This window comes from Perca fluviatilis, chromosome 11 (genome assembly GCF_010015445.1).
Source record: "Perca fluviatilis chromosome 11, GENO_Pfluv_1.0, whole genome shotgun sequence".
NCBI classification, from domain to species: domain Eukaryota; kingdom Metazoa; phylum Chordata; class Actinopteri; order Perciformes; family Percidae; genus Perca; species Perca fluviatilis.
Window position 1 is genome coordinate 35,791,047 of NC_053122.1, and position 20,339 is coordinate 35,811,385.

The 20,339-nt window shown below is 40.4% G+C and overlaps 1 protein-coding gene across 2 annotated transcripts; it reads right to left on the reverse strand.

The window, feature by feature from the left end:
* Positions 1-902: 902 nt before the first annotated feature.
* On the reverse strand, positions 903-18,021 carry LOC120568240 (phospholipid phosphatase-related protein type 5-like). Of its 2 annotated transcripts, none has more exons than XM_039815622.1 (6): positions 17,437-18,021; positions 11,704-11,836; positions 8,156-8,358; positions 7,901-8,077; positions 2,267-2,386; positions 903-957 (listed from the first exon to the last, which is right to left on the reverse strand). In XM_039815622.1, exons 1-6 carry the CDS (start codon positions 17,638-17,640, stop codon positions 928-930), a joined length of 867 nt encoding a protein of 288 aa, XP_039671556.1. In that variant the 5' UTR covers positions 17,641-18,021; the 3' UTR covers positions 903-927. The 2 variants fall into 2 exon arrangements, with proteins under 2 accessions (XP_039671556.1, XP_039671555.1); XM_039815621.1 differs by having other exon boundaries at positions 8,156-8,406.
* Between the last annotated feature and the right edge of the window lie 2,318 nt (positions 18,022-20,339).

Sequence of the window (20,339 nt, forward strand, 5' to 3'; positions counted from 1 at the left end):
TACTTATGCAACCAAACTACCATCTTGACATGAGAGCCAGGGCATCCTGTCTGAACTGACTCATGGACCACTAACCACATCTAACACATTACCGGATTACTACTAGTTTAATATGGACTCATGGTTTCATCGTTTTACTTAATGTCATGATAGACATGGAGACATTGTTTGAAATGTCTGTTTGTATGTTTGTTGCATCTGGATAATATATCACATTTAAAGGTCCCATGACATGGTGCTCTTTGTATGCTTTTATATATTTCTTAGTGGTCCTCTAATACTGTATCTGAAGTCTCTTTTATATAGGCCTTAGTGGTCCCCTAATACTGTATCTGAAGTCTCTTTTATATAGACCTTAGTGATCCCCTAATACTGTATCTGAAGTCTCTTTCCCGAAATTCAGCCTTGGTGCAGAATTACAGCCACTAGAGCCAGTCCCACAATGAGCTTTCCTTAGGATGTACCATTTCTGTGTCTGTAGCAATTGAGGAGGAGAGGGGGGGGGGCAAGGTGGAGGGTGGGGGTGTGGCCTTGACCAACTGCCACTTTGCTCGTTTGAAAGTCATGATGTTTCTCTCTCATGGGTGGGCCAAATTCTCTGGGCGGGCAAATCAGAGAAAGGGGAGGTAACCTTGCTCCTTATGACCTCATAAGGAGAAGATTCCAGATCGGCCCATCTGAGCTTTCATTTTCTCAAAGGCAGAGCAGGATACCCAGGGCTCGGTGTACACCTATCACCATTTCTAGCCACTGGGGGACCATAGGCAGGCTGGGGGAACGCATATTAATGTTAAAAAAAACTTTTTCATGAAATGGGACCTTTTAAAGTAAGGAAATGAGAAATGTTTTTTTTTTTAACTGTGCTTGCCAGGTTTCACACTGGGAGAAAAGTATGTGTGTGTGTGTGTGTGTGTGTGGGGGTCATAGTCATGTAACTTCTGTGAAGGATCCTGGGCTCTGTTGAAGCAGAAAAGAAAAAACATTAAATTGAAAATTGCCTAAAATAGAATTTGTACCTTGCTGCAGAATATTGAAATCTTCATTACTTGGGTGACACTGCCAAGTGTCACTCCCCTTTACTGTGTATTGTATGTAATGTCAGAAAAAACAGCAAACAGTAGCTATGTTTTCATTCACTATTCAATTGAATTATCTAAAGTTTGCTAAAAACATTCATGCGAATAAAGCCGGTGAAAGTGTGTTTCCATCCAAAGGCTTTAAGTAGAATAAAAACCTGTGTGTAATGACGTCACGTGCTGTTTTGTGATCAAATAGGCATATGGAATAGATTTGAGACATTTTGAGACGTTTTCATTCATTTTTACACTGAATCGCAAAACATTCAAGCTAACATTTGGGAACAAAGTTCGCTAGCCAAAATGGATCGCGCCGTTTACCTATTAATGAGTAATGCTGCACAAGTTGTAATAGTGCTTATGTGCCAGCTGATAGCGACATATCAAGCTATAATAAGACAACAACGCTATCAAAAAGTATCTTGTCTCCTCGTTGGTCCACTTATATCTGTCTTTGTTGACATCCGCCATGTTTGCAAAGAAAGCGGAAATACGTGGCGGAAATGACCTAAAACTTTTTCTTCTTCATTTTATGGCCGGTTGCAAATATAAAATGACCTAAACGTAATTGCAATTCATTTTTATTCGTCAAATAACGTTTCCATCAGCGTTCATCACATAAGCCGTCTACCGATTAAGAGAAAATTTGATGAGATTGAACGTACAAACTTTGTGTCGATATTCATTAAATTCAATTGAGTTTTATGGTTTCCATAAGGCATTTTTCAGGTGATATTACTTAAAGCTTTAGTGTGTAACTTTTTTATATTAACGAACGTCTGTTACATTCAAGCCATTGCCAAATCATCAGCTCCACACAGCTCTCTCTGTATTTCTCAGTATGACTATGTTCAGAAGAGTGTGGTGTCCGGTGACTTTCCCGTGAATATATTGACCTCTTCTGAAGAGTCCATCATGTTTTTTTTTATCCTTCGTTAAGTCCTCCTTGGCTACTTGCAGCTGTGTGGAGGAGGGGATGGTGCGCGATCATGGAAGGCTTGTATCATGTGGACGCGCCGGCAGTTTTGTTGTCGTTACTTAGAATTCCTCATGGTGGAGACAGAAACTAAACACTATAGCTTTAATTCACATAAAAACGTGTGGATGGAGAACATGGATCCATGCATATTAGCTTTAATATACTCAATGGTACATGGTGCACTGAAAACAAGCAGCAGAAGGTAAGCTACCTGTGGAACAACATGCTCATTTCTTTGTGGTGAAGCATCATCAGTGTTGGCTGAGGCCGTGTCTGACGGACTCACAGAAACCACAGCTCTCTTTTTAAAATACTGAACCACAAACACCACCTAGGAAGAGAGAAAGAAGAGGAGACATTCGTCAAAGGATTCCTTCCAGACAAATCAAATGTTTGCACGACCAAAAGAGGTCAAGTATCACAGGGAAAATACGTAGACAAACGCAGTCAAACAATAAGAGAGTAGCCTGACACAAAGAGCTTTACCAGGGGGCTCTGTTTGCATCGTCTCTGTGACCCAGCGCACCCAATTCAAGTTCATTCTACAGTGTGTGTGTGTGTGTGTCCTGAAGACATTTAGTCCATTAGAGCAGTTTTCTCTGAAGGAAAGAGCCTACATTTATTTGGCTCAGTAATGTAACGATGTACAGAGTGGTGGTCTGAAAGCTCTTCTGACATTCTCTGGTCAGTTTAAAAAAAAAACACACACCTTAAAATGTAACGTATGTGAGAGAAAGTCATTCATTTTCAGAGTAGAAGAGAGGCTGTGCATTTGTTTCCTGTCTGTGTTGTTGTTATTTATTTGACTGATTGGATTTATTGATTAATTTATTGTTTTCTAAAATGATATACCCTTTTGTAACTTCAAAGTGTGAACTGCTGTCTTCTGCTGTTTTGTGTATATCTAGGTCCGCCTTACTAAGTTACAGTCCCATGGGAAAAAACTCTCCATGACACTGTTGACAATTCAGTTCCGTCTGTTCTGTAAGGGTTAATGCCCGACGAGGTGTCCACTGTCAGGTATTAATGGACGACATAAACCGTCCGACGCGCGGCCGCGGTCCATTAATACCTGACAGTGGACACCTCGAAGGGCATTAACCCGCTTATACCATGGTCACTTGCCAAATAACATATTTTTAAAACATTAGTTTATATTTTAATTTGTTTTACAATAGAAATCTAAAGTTTTTACAAACAATAACTGTTTTTCCCTGGTTACGCCTGACGGTTTGACTAATAACCTGGAACTAGGGATGCACCGAACCCAGGGTTCGGGTTCGGCCGAATATTGGGCGTTTTTTGACGGGGTTCAGTTTCTGCTGAACCGTAGAATTTGTTTTCCACCGAACGTTACTCTACCAAAGAGTGTAGTAGTAACAAGAGGCGAAGCTCAATCGAACGTTCCATTGCAACAAACGCACCCATGACCGAGCTGCAGCTCCGCCATCTTGGACTGAACGCAAAACATCGTTCTATTGAGTTTTGCCTCTTGTTACTTCTATACTCTTTGACTCTACGCTTGCACTATGCACGCTGTGCTGGTTGATGTAGTGACGCCGCCGTTGATTACGGGAAGGTGTTTACGTAGGTGGAGTGTTCAATGCAGTAGGCTGTGAGAAAGTGAAAATAGAACTCATTAGCAGAATAAGTGTTGTTTGGCAGTACTTTCAGTCAAAAGAAGGCCATTCAAGTCCAGCTACTAATGTTCAATTTGCAATACCGATTGGCCACTGTTAAGACATTTGCGTATGAAACATCCGAAAGAATACGAGTTGTGCATGAGGAATCTACAGACAACCAGGGTGCGAACTACGGGGGAGCTAGGGGGAGCTCGGCTCCCCTTAATAAGACATGGGCTCCCCTGAAAACGTGATTTGTGAAATTTTGGGGGGTATCTAAATATATTGACAATGTGTCATTTTGACGTGCAATTTCAGTTTTTTGTAATGTGATCATCGTGGATTATTATGTGTAAAACTGCAAAAATATCATTCATGCATGTCGGCGATTTGAACCTAATTCACTTCAATAAAGATAACTATACATGCTATTCTTGTTATGAGCATCAAGGCGTGGCGGCGCTGTGGTGCAAATTCAACTCATGTTAACCATAGACAGTATATAAGAAGATGTTAACTCAAAGATTTGTTGAAAAAATATAAACCTTGGAGGCCATTAATCGGCGCGCAAAATCCTTGAAATCCATTCTGCAGTAAGCATCATATAGCCATGGCAAAAAGAAAACAAGGCAGTTTAATTAATTTTGGTTTTACTAAGAAATTGTGTAGCGATGACGTTAATAGCACGACTAATTCACTGTTTGTTAAGGATGGAAGCTTGGGGTGCGTCGCTAAGGTCTAATTGAACGGAGGAATTCTGGTATTCTTCGGTAGCCTGAGTAACTTTAACCGTTGTTCATGTGAAAGCTCAAAGACAGCCTGATGCTTTGTTTATAGACTATTTGTGGCTGGCTGTTTGCTATTTGACCTATCTACTCCTAGTATAATAGTATATCGCAAGCGCACGACCCCCCCCCACCCCCCGCATGGAAAAAAAGTGGGCTCCCCGAAGGCCACGGTATAGTTCGAACACTGCAGACAACTGCAAAATGCAGCAACTTCAGGTACGGCAAAGGAAGGACAGTCACAGCTAAAAACTTGTGTTAAGCAGAAGACCATTACTAGCTTTGCTTGCACTACACAGAACAAACAGTGGGCATCAGATAAGTCACCAAACATATTCTGATAAAAAAAAAAAAAAAACACTTTTCTTTGCATTGTTGCACTTTAATTGAAAGGTTTTGGTTTGTACTTGGGTTTAGCCTACTTCAAGGGATTATAAATGTAAAAGGCTAATATTTTGGATATTGATTGGATCTTGAGATAGGGTAAACATTGGCCTTGTCAAAAATAGTTTTTCCCACTTGTAGGCTATTCCTGGCATAATGTTGCCTATTCTTTTATTTTTTTACAGTTAAAATAAAATGAAAAATGCACTGCTGTGGACGTTGTTCACTTCATTAATGCGTTTACTGTGTTAATGGACTGAGGATGGGAGTAGGATTCGGTTCGGGTTCAGCAGAATCTTAACCAGTGGATTCAGTATTCGGCTGAAACCCAAACATCTGGGTTCGGTGCATCCCTACCTGGAACAATCGTTCCCATCCTATAAGGTTCTTTTACAATGCAAACGTTGTTCACTCCCCCAGGAAATAGGAAGGACCTTAGATACAACTTGCCACCCTTTATATTAGATAATAATAGATATTTATAGTCCGCTCAGCTCGTAGAACCCTTCAGTTTAGCTATGAGCCAGAAAGCTAACGCTTTGCTAGCGCTAAAGTTGAAGCCTTAGCTAAGTAGCAAGCTAAACTGCAAACTGGAGGAGACATGATCGCTGATACAAAGTAAGTAAACCCTTACTTATTGTGTTAGATTTGCCATAAAGCTGATGCCAATGCCAGCAACATTAAGCCTAACCTAAACAGTTATTACTCATACCATTTTTCAAACAGTACGCTGACTGAATGTAGGCTATGTAGGTTATCATATTTTTTTCATGTAGGCTAGGCTAGCCATGGCCATCATACACTTTTCGTTTTATAACCTATAATTAAAACCCACAGGTAGGCATAGTTATTTTTTTTTATTCTACAGAAAACAATTAATCAAACAACAAACAAAAAAAACAATTAATTCTGCTCAAGTGATTTGCGCTTATAGATATGGGGAAATAAATTAATCAGGTCAAACAGAGGGGCATTTGCCTACATGCTAGCTTTTTTATTTAAAATCAAATTCAACGTTTCCATTTATAGTGCAATTTGACATAGTCTGCAAGTCCGACATAGGGGCCTTTGAAGAAGGATGCACGATAGCTGGGGACTGGCCGTGATGGGCACTTGATGCAGACAGTATGTTGCTAAAGTCTCGTCTCTCCCGGACTGACGGAGCCCAGTAAGCCCGCAGACTGCTCTCACATCGATGGCTTGTCGCCGACATTATTTGACGGATCTCCAAGCCAGCATCGGAGAGTCGACCTACAGTGTAGACCTTCGAAAGACCCACCTGAAAGGTAAATTGATGATGATAATAATTATAATTATAATACCAGTAGGCCTAAAAATACATTTATATTGGCATAAAGTGTAATTACCTCTTCGCTGATCTTTTTCAGCATGTCCCCGAGGTAGTGGACACCCATCGGCTCCCAGCTGTACCACATGGTGGTAGAAAGCCTTTGCGTCAGATGGACACTTAGATACATAGGCCTTGAAACACTTGACCGGACACAGTGGATCCCCGGGCCTGGCCAACATAAAACCTCCAAAGTTTTCCTTGTCTGGGTCATTCGGGTCTTTGTGGTTTTTGGTGTCCGGATTGTAAGCCGGGCTGACAAACTCAACCCCATCCTCGTCTCTCCGGAGGATGAAAGATTGCATGCAGAGCTCCCGGTTGGCCTCCCTGCCACGCTGAGCCAAACACAGCTGGATGTCAAACCAGACTTTTCTGACCAGGCCGTGGGGCGTATTGGGAGACAGTACAGCTGAATTTCTCATAATTTCAAGATCAGACTAAAAAATACGGATATAGTGAACTTTATCTATCTATCTATCTATCTATCTTATTGTTCTAAAAAACGCATTATTGGTCATGAATCTGGTGTCAGTTATAATATTGAATTCCGTAAAATGACGGCTCTCCGACTCCTTAGGCTTGAAATGCTCTACTCTCCCCCTGCCTTGGTTGACTGGACAGCATACCTGCCAACACTCCCGTTTTTCCCAGGTTTCTCCCATTTTTTAGCCCTATCTCCCGGGAGATATTAACTTCTCTGAGGGTTGAAACGCTTACACAGAGATGTAGTGTGGCCACAAGGTGAAAGCAAGCAAATGAACTGTACGATGGATCAGAAAGGTACATTTGAATGGCCTATCAATAATAAGACATACAACGAAGCACTAAAAAAGTCTCACACTACATCGACATTGCTGCTTTTTGGTTTATGAAGTAATATTTTCTTATTGGTCGCAACGTCTCGTTCTCTGAGACTAACCCCCAATTTCCACCGGCTGCGGAACGGCTGCGGAACAGCTCCGGAATGGCGGCAAAATCAATAGGTTTCCTTTGAAGTCAATGTGTGTATTTTCACTGACTGCGGAACGGCTGCATCCTGACTCCGTCCCAGCTCCAGCGATCGCAGCCCTCCGGAGCAGATACGCAGAGCTTCGTATTTTTGCCGGATGCCGGAGAGCTCCGCAGCAATTCAGCACAATTCAGATTGTGCGGGACAGGAAGTCAAGCACAGAGACAAAATAAAAAAATCTGGTTCATTTTCAAAATAAAATACACCGTGCCCACGGCGGATCATATTTCCCTGCACTACACCTTGAAAATACAGCACAGAGCTGTTTCCCCTCTACTCCTCTTGATGGAAACAAGCTGGTGTTGGTTTTGTGGTTCTATTCTACGTGAATTCGCGAGATCTTGTGGGTATTGACGGACGGCAGAGCACGGAGCCGTTCCGCAGCAGAGCCGTTCCGCAACCGGTGTAAATTAGGAGTAAAGCTACTAACGTTACCATGGAAACTACCAGCAGTGGGCGGAGTCTCCACGCTGCCTTCTGTTTATGCCCAGTATACCAGAATATTGATGAGATATGAGGTTTGGGCGTGTTAGTTTAAACGGAGATTTGTTCTTCTGCTGGAGATAAAAACACTTGGTGCACGGAGATCATTTTTGGCTCACTTAAAAACCAAAACACAGCGGTGTAAATGTAGCCTCGGTGTCATTAGATGGATGCACATGTGCTACTACAGCTCTAAGGATGAACAGGAACTGACCAGGAAGACAGCAATCGCTCCCCCGATGGCTTGTCCTGCAATGACATCGCTCCAGTGGTTTCGGTACTCGGCCACTCTGTTGATGCCTGTTAGCACAGCCAGACTGACCAATGAGAGGCTGAAGAGGGGGGCAGGCAGAGATCCTCCTCTGGAACCGACACAGGACATGACGTACACCTGGAAAAGACAATGTTTTTGTTTTGCGACACTCTTCAGAAGCAGTTATGTACTGTTAGATGGAACAGAGCCACTCACTGCCAGGTACACTGCTGTGTACACGCTCAGAGCAGCCTCTTTGGACGGGAACGTCTTTCTAGCTCTCATGATGTCATCAGGGTCACCAGTACAAGCGTCTGATTGGCTGACAAAGTGCGGCAAGTCCAGGCAGCCGAGGGCAGTGTAATTGGGCTGGCAAACAGACAGGAAGTGAGGAGCCAGGCATCCAGTGACTAGCTGACCTGCGTTAACAAAGATGTCTGTTGTGAACAGACCGAAGACATACACGCCTACAGAGAAACACACACACACAAACACACACACTTTAGCTGATTTACATTTATATACACATCGAAACATTTAAAAGCAGCATTTCCATAAAGTCTTACAGTCGCATAAAGTACACAAAGAATATTAGCAAAATGTACTTAAAGTATCAACAGTAAAAGTATTCAGAGCAGAAAGATTTGACTGTTTAGTCAGTTGAGGTTGTACTCATTTGAACTACTTCAAATACTGTTGCCTAGTTACCAATCCATCTTATTCTATCCACAACTTTCCCGAACTTTGACCTTTCCAACGTCGCCACGGCAACGTAGAACAAGCCGGTAACGAACTTGCGGTTTACGTTAGCCTGTAGCTACTGCTATCAGCTAAACGCTTGGTTGGATTATTGGGACTCAGGAGTAGACTCTTACAACAACGCCTCTAGCTATGTGGATATCGTTAACTATTTCCCCCCTTCAAGGGTGTTGATGGTGAGCCACCAAGAAATTATAAGAGCACAGAGGCTTACAACTATCTACACAGCAACAAAATTGGAAAAATACTGTGTTTATTTGCCTTAAGGCTGAGGTCAAGCCTAGTCAGAGCACCAACAAGCCCAAACTACTAGCTTGGGTAATGACGAGGCCCGTCAGTATCATCGAAACAGTCGGCTGTTCATGCATTGCAGGGCTAGGGAAATCTTGTAGCCATGCAGCAGCTGTCATTTGGAAGGTAGGCGTTAGGGGTGGGGGAAAAAAATCGATACAGCATAGTATCGCAATATTTTCTGTGGCAATACTGTATCGACAGATGCCAAGTATCTATCTTTTATTATATATGTGTTGGTCACTTTGTCTGCTTGATATTCTGATTTTGCAGCAATAAACTTGAAGTGAGATGAACAAACAGAGAAATGTATCTTTTTAGATAAAACAGATGTTGACAAAGTTTCCTTTTGGAGACATAATTTGAAATTGGGAAAAATTTGAAGTTGGAAAAAAGTTAATGAATTGCAATATATCGCAGAATATTGCAATATGTTTAAAATCGCAATAATATCGTATCGTGACATAAGTATTGTGATGATATCGTATCGTAAGGCCTCTGCTGATTCCCACCCCTAGTAGACATAGGCTGTTAGAGCGATCTTGCTACACATTAAATCTGTATCTGTATTAATCTGTTAATTTATTGAAAACAATAAACATACCCCTTACAAAAATATATGCATTTACAGTTGTACAGTGCAGTTATACTGCAGTACAGTGCAGTACAATAACATATCCGTGTCCAAAATATTGAATTATATATTATATATATATTATATATTGAATTTCTGCAGTACAGTACTGTAGTGTGCAATGCAGTTAATGTACAAACAGGTATTCAACAACAATATATAATTATGGCTGATTGAGGTCCAGAATGCAGTGGTTAGTGGAAAGACAGGGTTTGCATGTACTGACGCACAGCGGAGATGGAATGAAGGGACATCCAAGAACTTTCAGCCCAAGCGTCTGAGCCAGATACATTTTAGGCACCACAAGGCAGAGGATAAGTATGAGGGAGAGAACTAGGGCAGTTGGCAGTCAACTCCCAAACACACCACAGTATCAGTCCCACAAAGACTTTAGAGAGAGAGTGGGCACATCTCAAACAAAACCTCTATTCCTTCTCAAGAACACGCTACTGGAAAAGTCTTACAATGCCACTCCATCAGCAGAACAACAGGGCAGTTCGAAAGAACAGGGAACCATCAATGATTTAACATTTCTGTCAAGTCGAAATCATGACAGTGATCTGAGTTGTGTGAAACGCCAGAAATTCTATCAGGCTTATGTTAATATGGATGGCAAACAAGCTGATACACTGGAACTTGAGACGAGGGGTGCATCTGATATGTGGCACAGTTATAGGAAACTTAGAATTGCAGCCACTTCAGCAAAGAAGGTGCCTGTGCGTGCAGGCGCAAATAGTGAAAAGTTTTTGTGTGAGCACTTTTACCCCAGCTTTTGTGGTAACTATGCCACTGATTATGGGAAAGAAAAGGAAGAAACAGCTTGCAACCAATTGAAAGAACAGGGAATAAACATAACGCACACGGGCACAGTTGTATGTGGTGCAGAGCCATGATTATCAGCAAGTCTGGATGGAATCATCAACTCCTGTGAGCTCCTAGGGCCAGTTGTTCAAAACATTTAAGATGGATCAAAATTATCCAGATTTGGAAATCCCATTTTTTGCTATCCAGGATCAGGTAATCTGTCTTACTTTTATGCCAGTTTTTCAAAGCAACATTGGATTGGCTCACCCTTATCCAGATAGACAGTTTTGAGGATTACCAAATCCGGATTACCAGTGCTCTAAATGGGACAACATATCAAAATGTGGGCTACCAGATATGTAAAGAACAGGTATAAGAGCCAACTTTTTATTTTGAGACAAAACATAAAAATAACAAACATCCACTTCCATTCATAATTTATTTTATGACCCCTCATCTGAGCCACAACAAATAAAAACAACAACACAAACAAATACATTGTGGATATTCCGAAAACGTCTTTAATAAAAAAGGTTAAAAAGGCTACATTTTGATGGGGGACATGTTTTGTGCCTTATTTCAAAAATCTGTGATATACATGTCTATGGTTATAATGACAAAGCATCTCATTAAATGTTATATAAAAAGGAACATATCTTGTGAGAAAGTGTTTTATCATACATCAATCACCTTCTCATAGAAAGGCTCGTAATTAGCTCCTGATGCTGGGAAACGCTGGATTTGATGTTTTGGACTGAATAAGGATAAATATAAATAATAAAACAGAACTGCCTACATCCAAACCAGAGGAGGCCTCAGTAGGAGTTAGATATTTAGTGGCATGTGGCATGTGCTTCACCGTAAGAAGTAAAATATAACTTATAATGTTAAAATATAACAGTTTTTTACCGTAAGACGTAAAATACGACTTATAACATTAAAATATAACTTATAACGTAAGATTTCGTTAAAATACACGTGGCAAGGCTACGTCTTATCGCGAGGCTACGTGACACACAATTGACATATGGAAGTACTGAAGTACATGCCACTGGCACATGCCACACGCCACATGCCACTTAAAAATCTAAATCCCTCTTGGAGGCCTGCAGCCAGATCATATCACCACTGAAAGACACTGACTGATAATTAAAAATTATATTAAGTATGAAGCACGCTTGATTTAACCACAAAAATATGAAATTGTGAATAATTGTGAAAATGACTGTCAGTACAGGTTTAAGTCATTTCAGCTCAATATTTGTAATTACATTACCGAGGAAACGGAAGGTCCTGCGCACCATAGGGTTCACGTAGCAACAGTCACCCATGACGACAACCTTCTCCTGGTCGTATAGGATGTTGGAGTTGGAGTGCAGGTGGAAGATGACAAGCTCGACACCTGAAATCTGACAAACAGAATGAAAAAAGATTACTTTTGAAACAAAATACTTAAGATTGTTGAATTGTTGCACTGTAAGCCCGAACAGTACTACTGGCTTATAAAGACTGAGGTCACTACGGATAAAATCTCTTGCTGAGTTAATCCACCTTTAAACTATTAATGTCTATGAACTAATATGTATTTTTATTTTTGTGTGGCTCAGCATTTCTGAGTGAACACCGCTGGTTCACTCACTATTTTTAAGTGTACTGTCGATCACGTGATATGACGTCATGACGCGGTATCGAGCATGAAACAACTTGTAAGTAAACCAAAACACTTCAAAACTACTTTGCTTGTTGTATAATTGTAGGAATAACATATTACACGTGATATTTGACTGTTAGACAAGGCTATTTTTAATAATAAGTTGCAAGCGCGCAGCTTCACGCCGAAAGCGCGATTACCGTCAGTCCGCCTGCTAGTGACAGATAATATCCTGTGTACTGTTAATGTCGTGGCACGGCAATAATATTAACGTTAGTCAATAACTCTTTTCAGCAAGCGATAGTCCTTCTGTTTTTGAGTGTGTTGCTGCTGTTTGTGTTAAGCGCCCTGCTCTGGTAAGTCAATGTGATGTTATTCCTACATGCACCCAGCTATGACACCTGTTGACTTGGGTTGGTTAACTACAGATATTAGCCCTGTGGTTACAAACCTGGGAGTCAAGCTGGATGGTCGCTTAAAACTCGATGCTCAGATTGGTGCAGTGGTGAAGACCAGCTTTTTCCAGCTTAGGCAACTGGCTAAAGTGAAACCGGTTCTATCGTGACATGATTTTGAAATTTTAATTCATGCCTTTATTACTACTCGTTTAGATTATTGCAATGCACTCTACACTGGCATTAGCAAATCTAATATGGCACGATTACAATTGGTTCAAAATGCAGCTGCTCGTCTTTTAACTGGAACTCGAAAATTTGATCATATCACACCTATCCTCCAATCTCTCCACTGGCTTCCTGTGCATTTTCGCACAGATTTTAAAATTCTTTTATTTGTTTTTAAATGTCTGCATGATTTGGCCCACAAGTATTTGTCCGATTTGATTGTACCCTATACCCCCTCTCGTTTGCTCCGGTCAGCGGACCAGGCACTACTGGTCATCCCTAAGACCAAACGTAAATCCAGGGGTGATCGTGCGTTTGCGGTGGCAGCTCCGAGACTCTGGAATGAACTGCCTTTGCACATCAGATTGACCGAGTCTCTTCCCGTTTTTAAATCTCGTCTTAAAACTCATTTATTTTCTTTGGCTTTTAACTCAGTTTGAGGGATGATTTTTGAGGCTGTTTTTCTTTTTAGAATTCTTTTGTATTGCTATTTTATTGTTCTATTGTGTCACTACTATATGTTATTGCTTATTGCGTTAGCTGTAACTTTTACTCAAACAAAGTTAGCTAAGGTTGTGGACATAATAGTTACCGAATGAACTTTGCAAGTTTTCATTAAACCTTTACAAACTTCTTTTCATTATAGGTTGAAGTGGAAGAAGTGCAGTGAGCATCCCCCAAAATCAAGGTTACTCAAATGTTAATTTAGGCTGTAACCTATTTTTCCCCATTTCTTTTATTTGGAGCCTAATTCATTAGCATATAAAGCTGGCCTTACACTAGCTATATCTTGAGCTAATATTTGTGAATAACAAGTTAGCCACCCTCTGAAGTGGAACAACACGGTTTCTTTCTTTCTCTTTTCTGCCACTCTTCACACATATTTCTATGCCAACATTTGAATATGTATCACATTCAAATGGAATAGCAAATGCCACTATTCACTGTGGGTAAGAACTATCACTTTGCATGTGACCATGTTGCTCAACAATGCATTTTAACGGAACATGTTGCATCACAAATGTGTTTTCTGTTTTCTGTTGTCTTTTTATATACGGTAATTATTTTTTTGTGTTTTTGATTTTGTAGCTTTGTGCTGAGTTCCAACGCATCACAAACGTCAACCTACGGAACCAGTTCTATGCTGTGCTTGACCAACATGTGTGGCCTTGTATAGGCAGAAGGTGGCACGAACCGGAAAGATATCGGAGGCGCTGCGTGATATCTTAAAAATGTATTATCTCCAGGTGAGTTAAAGATGAACTTTGAGCTTCAGGTCCCACTGGACAGCAGGGCCTCAGGGTGTCATTGTCTGTCTAACACTTTGCCAAATGCCATGAAATTTGGTCAGCACATCCATACTGAAAGAAGAATGAAATCTGTTATCTTAATTTTTGCTTGTTCTTCCAGGAAGTGCACGATGTCAATATGAAGTGTACTGTAGCCCTTTGTGCTCTCCTGGTATACCTGCGTGAGGAGGACCCACAGTTCTTCACGAATACTTACTTAGAATGTAAGTATTCAGTATATCCACACAACTCTTAGTATCTTTAGCAGCCACCTAACTATATCTAGTCACCCCTTAGTAAACCTTGTGTGTAGGTGTCATTGTAATGGTAAATGGACTGTACTTAGTGTGCACATGGATATGCAGGATGTGCATATAAGCATACATACATATATGTAAAAGCCCTAACCTCATGTAATCCCAAACCTTAATCTCTCACAAAGCCCTGGCCTAATTTTACCCAGACCGGGAGAAGGCTAATCATTTGATTGACCTTTTGGCTTAACCTCTGATGAAATAACACACACACCCTCACTCTCTCTCTGTAAAAATTACTTAAAAATACCTTTTATGAGATGCTGTACATTACATATCACAATACAGCACCTACCATACAATACCTACCTTCTACTATGTTTATTATTGAGGTCATATTGGGTGAAAATTATGTATTAGGGTGCATTATATTGAATGGGTTTCCTAATATGTTGTTCACTGCATTAACATACAAGAAAGGGGCAAAATATTAGGAAGATCACTCTATATATACCAATTTTTCTATAATTCACCCCACTATGCCGCCACAACCATGTATTACAACCTCAGTAATAAATATAAAGTAGAATGATCACCTTTCTGACAATGTCAACAAAAAGTGAAAATGTATATAATTCATAAATTTGGCGGATTATGTCTTGCCCACCAAATCTAACGTAGTTGCTGTTGTTTATACTTATCGGTTGTACACCAACTTGATGCTCTGAATCCTAAAATGATGTGAGATGTGCCTTTTTGATATTTTGTGTTGATAGGTTTTTACAGACAGGATAGATTTCGATAGATGTCTTGATTTCGTGTTTTGATAAGTTTATTTTTTATTTATTTACTTTTTTTAAAATATTTTTTTGTTAGCTGTTACTAATGCTGTTTTAAGAAATCAGGCCATACTTTTTATATTAAGCACTTTAAGATGCTCAGTTCCTGATTATCTTGTTCCTGTTTGATATGTAGAGATACACATGTTCACACACAATCAGTCTCACACACACACACACACACACACACGTCGCACACACGTCCCTCGCGGCCGTCTCCCGGCGTGTGAGGCGTCCTCCCCCGCGGCCGTGTCCCCTGCGGCTGTGTCACGGGGTTTCTGACGTTTGCTTTCTCCGTATAGACCATTTCATGCTGGCCACCACGAAAAAAAACGACAAAAACGTCACCGTGAACATGAATCAATAGATTAAAAATAACGTGACCATTTCAAGAACTGCCGTGAAACCATGTTGTGTATTTTGCCTTCACGGCAACAATTGCTAAACACACTGCAAACTCACGGCCCCCTCTTCCCTATGTACAGTCCCCCTCTCTTGGCTTAAAATAACTCACCGTTGTCGGCTACGGCTGCTGAACAGGCTAACGTTACATGCTGTAAACAGCCGTGGCCCGCTTGCCTGGTCCTCCGGTAACGTTAGCAGGGTTAGCATGGCGCCGTTAGCCAGGACCAGTCGTGATCACTTTACTGACTATGTCTCAATTGTTTTTGCGAGTAACCAACTCGGGTACTCTAGCTATATAATTCAATGTGAGTACACAAATGTTGAAATTACATAAAATGCCCGTCCCTTGTAGCCGTGATAAATTAGCCTGAAGCTAATGCTTAGCCTACCTGTTCAGGAGGAAATTAGCCAACTCCGCGCCCCTCTAACCTGTCTCCATCTTTCAAATACATCTCCAATATTTACCAGGGGTTTGTTACGTCTCTGGTCACACAACTGTTAGAAACATGCCGTTTTATTTTAGGTCGGGTAGAATCTATCTCCGTTGATCCTGTTTGTTTGCTGCTTTCATGGCTGTACTAACGTTACAGCTGTAGCGTGCTGGGTTTTCGCGGCCTGGCCGCAAACAGAACAAACAGAAATTACGTCACGGAACATACATTTTTTCAGCCTTAGGGCCAAATTATCCATTTACACATTCCTCTAGGACAAATGTGGGCCTCACTAACTCACAGCCTGAGTTTGTACTGAACATTTTGATATATGATACATAGGATCACGATACTTGCAAGTACCTTTAAAAGTATAATTTGCAAAAATCCGACAAAACACCCTGAGACCTCAGAGGGTTTTAATATAGTTAGATTAGATTAGATTCAACTTTATTGTCATTGTGCAGTGTACAAGTACAAAGACAGCAAAATGCAGTTTGCGTCCAACCCGAAGTGCAAAAAAAAAGCAGAAAGGTGCAATGTGATATACAAAGTAAAGACAGGTGGTGCATAGGCAGGACAATAAATATATTGCAGTGTAATAAGAGCAGAATAATTTTAATAAAATCCATAGTTATAGAATGCCTTTACAAGTATGTGAAAATAAAAAATTAAAATTGCATTTTCATTTCAATTTTAACTCAAACACACATACATTTGTCAAAAAGTATAATGCTATTGTGGAATTACTATTCATATTTAAGTTGAAGTCCCCTATAGGCTTCCATGTAATGAAGGCATAAGTTGAAATGTTGGCTTTAATGTAGCAGGTTAGTGTTTAGAGTTGAATAAATGTGAAAGTCTCTCCTGTCCTTACCCTTAAACAAATGTAATTTAATTTTCTATTGTAATTATTTATTTTAAAAATAGTCAATTGAATCATTACTTTTGAATCTTTTTTATGATTATACAGTATACCTGATGTTATTCGCAGATTTATTCTCTGCATTCACACTGAATTATCTGTATTCAATATCAGACTGCTGTTTAGACATTTGACAGTTTTCTATTCCTGTTCTATGTTAACCTATTACAGTTTTTGGGCCTCTAGTTATTTTAACATAACATCAGATTTTCAATCAGTAATTGTTTAGGAAAAGTCAGTCACACATTTTAAGGAGCCATTCTCATTGCTAACATTAGTTTTAGAAATAAATTATAATACATACTGTATGTGTAGATGTTGACGCAAAGCAATGTGATATTAACACATTTTCATAACGTGTCATTCATAAAGATTCTCCTGGATCGAAACCCCACATTAGCTCTGTGTCCCATCTTGGCCACCCCAATAAAAAAGTCCTGGATACGCCACTGATTAGCAGTGTATTTCAATTTATCTTTAATGAAAGAGAACGAGCATGGATGTGGTAAATGTAAAAAAAAAAGGTAAGACTGTGTTCCTCTCTCTAGCCCTCTTGTGTCTGTTCATTGTGTTTAAATGACATTAGACTTACCAGTACAACAGGCAGTCCAGCCAGCACAGAGTACAGGATCACTGGCTGTACCCGACTGTCCTGTTCAGGTCCAGGATCTGGTTTAGTTAAAGCCGGGTCTCTGCAGATGAAGCCCTGCTGTGCCGGACTGAAAGTGTCAGTAAACTCGCAGTAGTAAAGCAGCATCACTGTAGCTGACAAAATCACCACCTGGAAGTACAGCATGGTGAGTTCAGGCTCCAACAGTCAGATTCAACAAGCTCCTGGGCACTGTTACCGCTGGGATTACTGCTGTTCTTTTAAATCCAATTTTGCCAATTTCTGGTTTGTGTCACCATGGTGAATAATCCAGTTTTACTCATTCCTTCTTACTGTCCCCCACCATAATGCATTATAATCCAGTGTTGTAACAACTGTGATGTAAAATCCATCTGAACAATTCGACAAAGAATACTCCACAGCAAATATCAATCCGCAGATGACAATGACATACTGAAGATGATGCTGATTAAGCCTCTCCGAGACTGAGAAAATTACTCTTCTTTACGTTTTGTTTTTGCGAGCGAGAGGGGAAACCTTGTCCTTCCGCTGCTGTGAATTCCCTGAATCATCTGACTGCAGTGAACCAGTGAATCCATTCTATTTCACTGAACAATCTCTAAAGAGCAGCTTGCAGTGTACTGCAAGACACGCACTCACATCAGCACTTAGCAGAAGCCGTGAATTAGAGAAAGTGGAGGGTAGACAGAATGAGTTTGTAGACTGACTTTACAGGTTGAAAAAATTGTGGCATAAAAAGCATTAAAAACATTTTGACCTAGTTGTACATTATTAAAGCTGCGTTGTGGCTTTTTCAGCAAACAGTTACAGAAGATATAAAGCAACGTCATCATTCATTTAGAGTCATGCCTGTGTCCACCAGGGCTGTTAAAACGAAGTCTAGGAGTCAAATGCATTTCAAAATACTAATTGAATGCTGAAAGTACTATTTTAATGTTTATATTTTATAGATGTGTTGGCTAACATTAGCTATAACTTGTTAGATAATGTTTCATTACAGGATTCCCTGTATGTCGCTGTGTGCTGTTGGTTCAAAATGAATGTAAACAAAGCGGCGACTCAAGTCGATCAGGTTACATCTGTAGGAGCAGTATTTTAAAGTAGCCCGCAAATGGTCAAAATTCTCCATAATTTTTGCATTCATTTAATATAGCTAATGTCTTGTTGGGTTTAACGTATGGTTTCAAGAGGCTTTTTTGTAAGTCTGGACATGATACATATGCCTACCAAATTTCATACATCTAGGTGAGACGAACTACAGGGGCTACTTCTTTGATATTTCGTAGGGGGCGATATTGAGCCAATTTCCCACACCCAAGCCTAACGCCACCTACACACTGGCACTTGAAATCAGCTCCGATACGGCTGCAAAACGACCGGAAGTCATTAATTTCCTATGGAGATTCGCAGACCGCATGCGAATGGGTCCGAACGAGTGCAGTGCGAAAAAAATTGTGTCCGTTGGTCATCCGGATGCGTTTACTCTTGCGACAGGCAACGGACGGTTCCTATCCGACAATCCGAGCGGAAGTTAGTGTTGCTATGGTACTGATAAAGAAATCGGAAATCTTATCTTTTAATAAAATAAATAATGATTTCATAACGATCATGTCATGTAATTTTTTATGATTTCCTAATGTTATTAGGGCAGTTAATACAATTTAAATGTATAATTATACTAGTGGCCATTTCCCTCCTACATACCTGCAAACGTGCTAAAACGATACTTTTTTAAATAAGTATATATATATTAGGGATGGTACGGTTCATGAAAAAACACCCGAACCGCTCGGTTCGCTAGTCTCGGTTCGGAGCATGTGTGTACCGCACGGTTCGTCAGTACACTGTTAAGCTGCACTAACCTCTTACTGCCGTAGTGCCCACTTTATACACTTACTGGAAATGACGAGCGGGATGGGCGTGACAAACGCAACCCATGGCAGCTGATTGGACGATCGCGTCACATGGGTCTGGCTGGTCCCTAATTTCAAAACAGATTGTCATGGCGGCTCGTTCAGAGTACGATCTCATATTGTACTAAAATAGTTCACCGAAACGTGTTTCTGAAAACATTTTAAGCGAGAAATAGGCCATGCAGTTGCTGAATCTGTCTTCATTTCAGATCGACAAAGGTCAGTTTAAAAGATTTTCGTCGGATTTTGAGAGAAACCGAGCCGACCGCTCCTCAAGTGGAGTGGGGTGCCGCTGCAGGTCACATCACGTCACCTGCAGAAATGTCAAGTGGGAGAGAGGCTGCCCAGAGCTGGAGGATGCGCCAGCGTCGTTTATAGTCTGGTGTGTGGGAACATTTTGGATTTCATGGTACCTATGATGAAATAAAACAATATATAGAACTGCCACTGTGTGCATGTTTTGTGCAACATGCATTCAATATGCTAATTTTAGCTATATATCATATGCTGAAGTATATTCTGGAGTGTTAAAGATCAAAAGAAAAAATAATAAGAACCATACAGAACCGAAAACCGTGACCCTAAAACCGTGATACAAACCGAACCGTGGGTTTTGTGAACCGTACCACCCCTAATATATATATATATATATATGATAGTTGATCTAAAGAATAAAAAAACGGAGCCCAAAACAACAGTCGGCTCAAAATTAAATGATTTATTAAAAATTTAATAACAATAACTTATAACAATAACTTATTTCACCACTAAATTCCTGTTAAATGAAAAAAAAACAACCACTGGATGGGAAAAGGGTATTTTACAACTACTTTGCATGCAGCACAAGGCTGGCGAGGCGAATTTCAAGTCAACGCAACATCTGCGTTGTTTTTCAGACAACGGCAGCTATACTATATATAGCTGTTGTTGGAATCCTCTCCAGTGAAATAC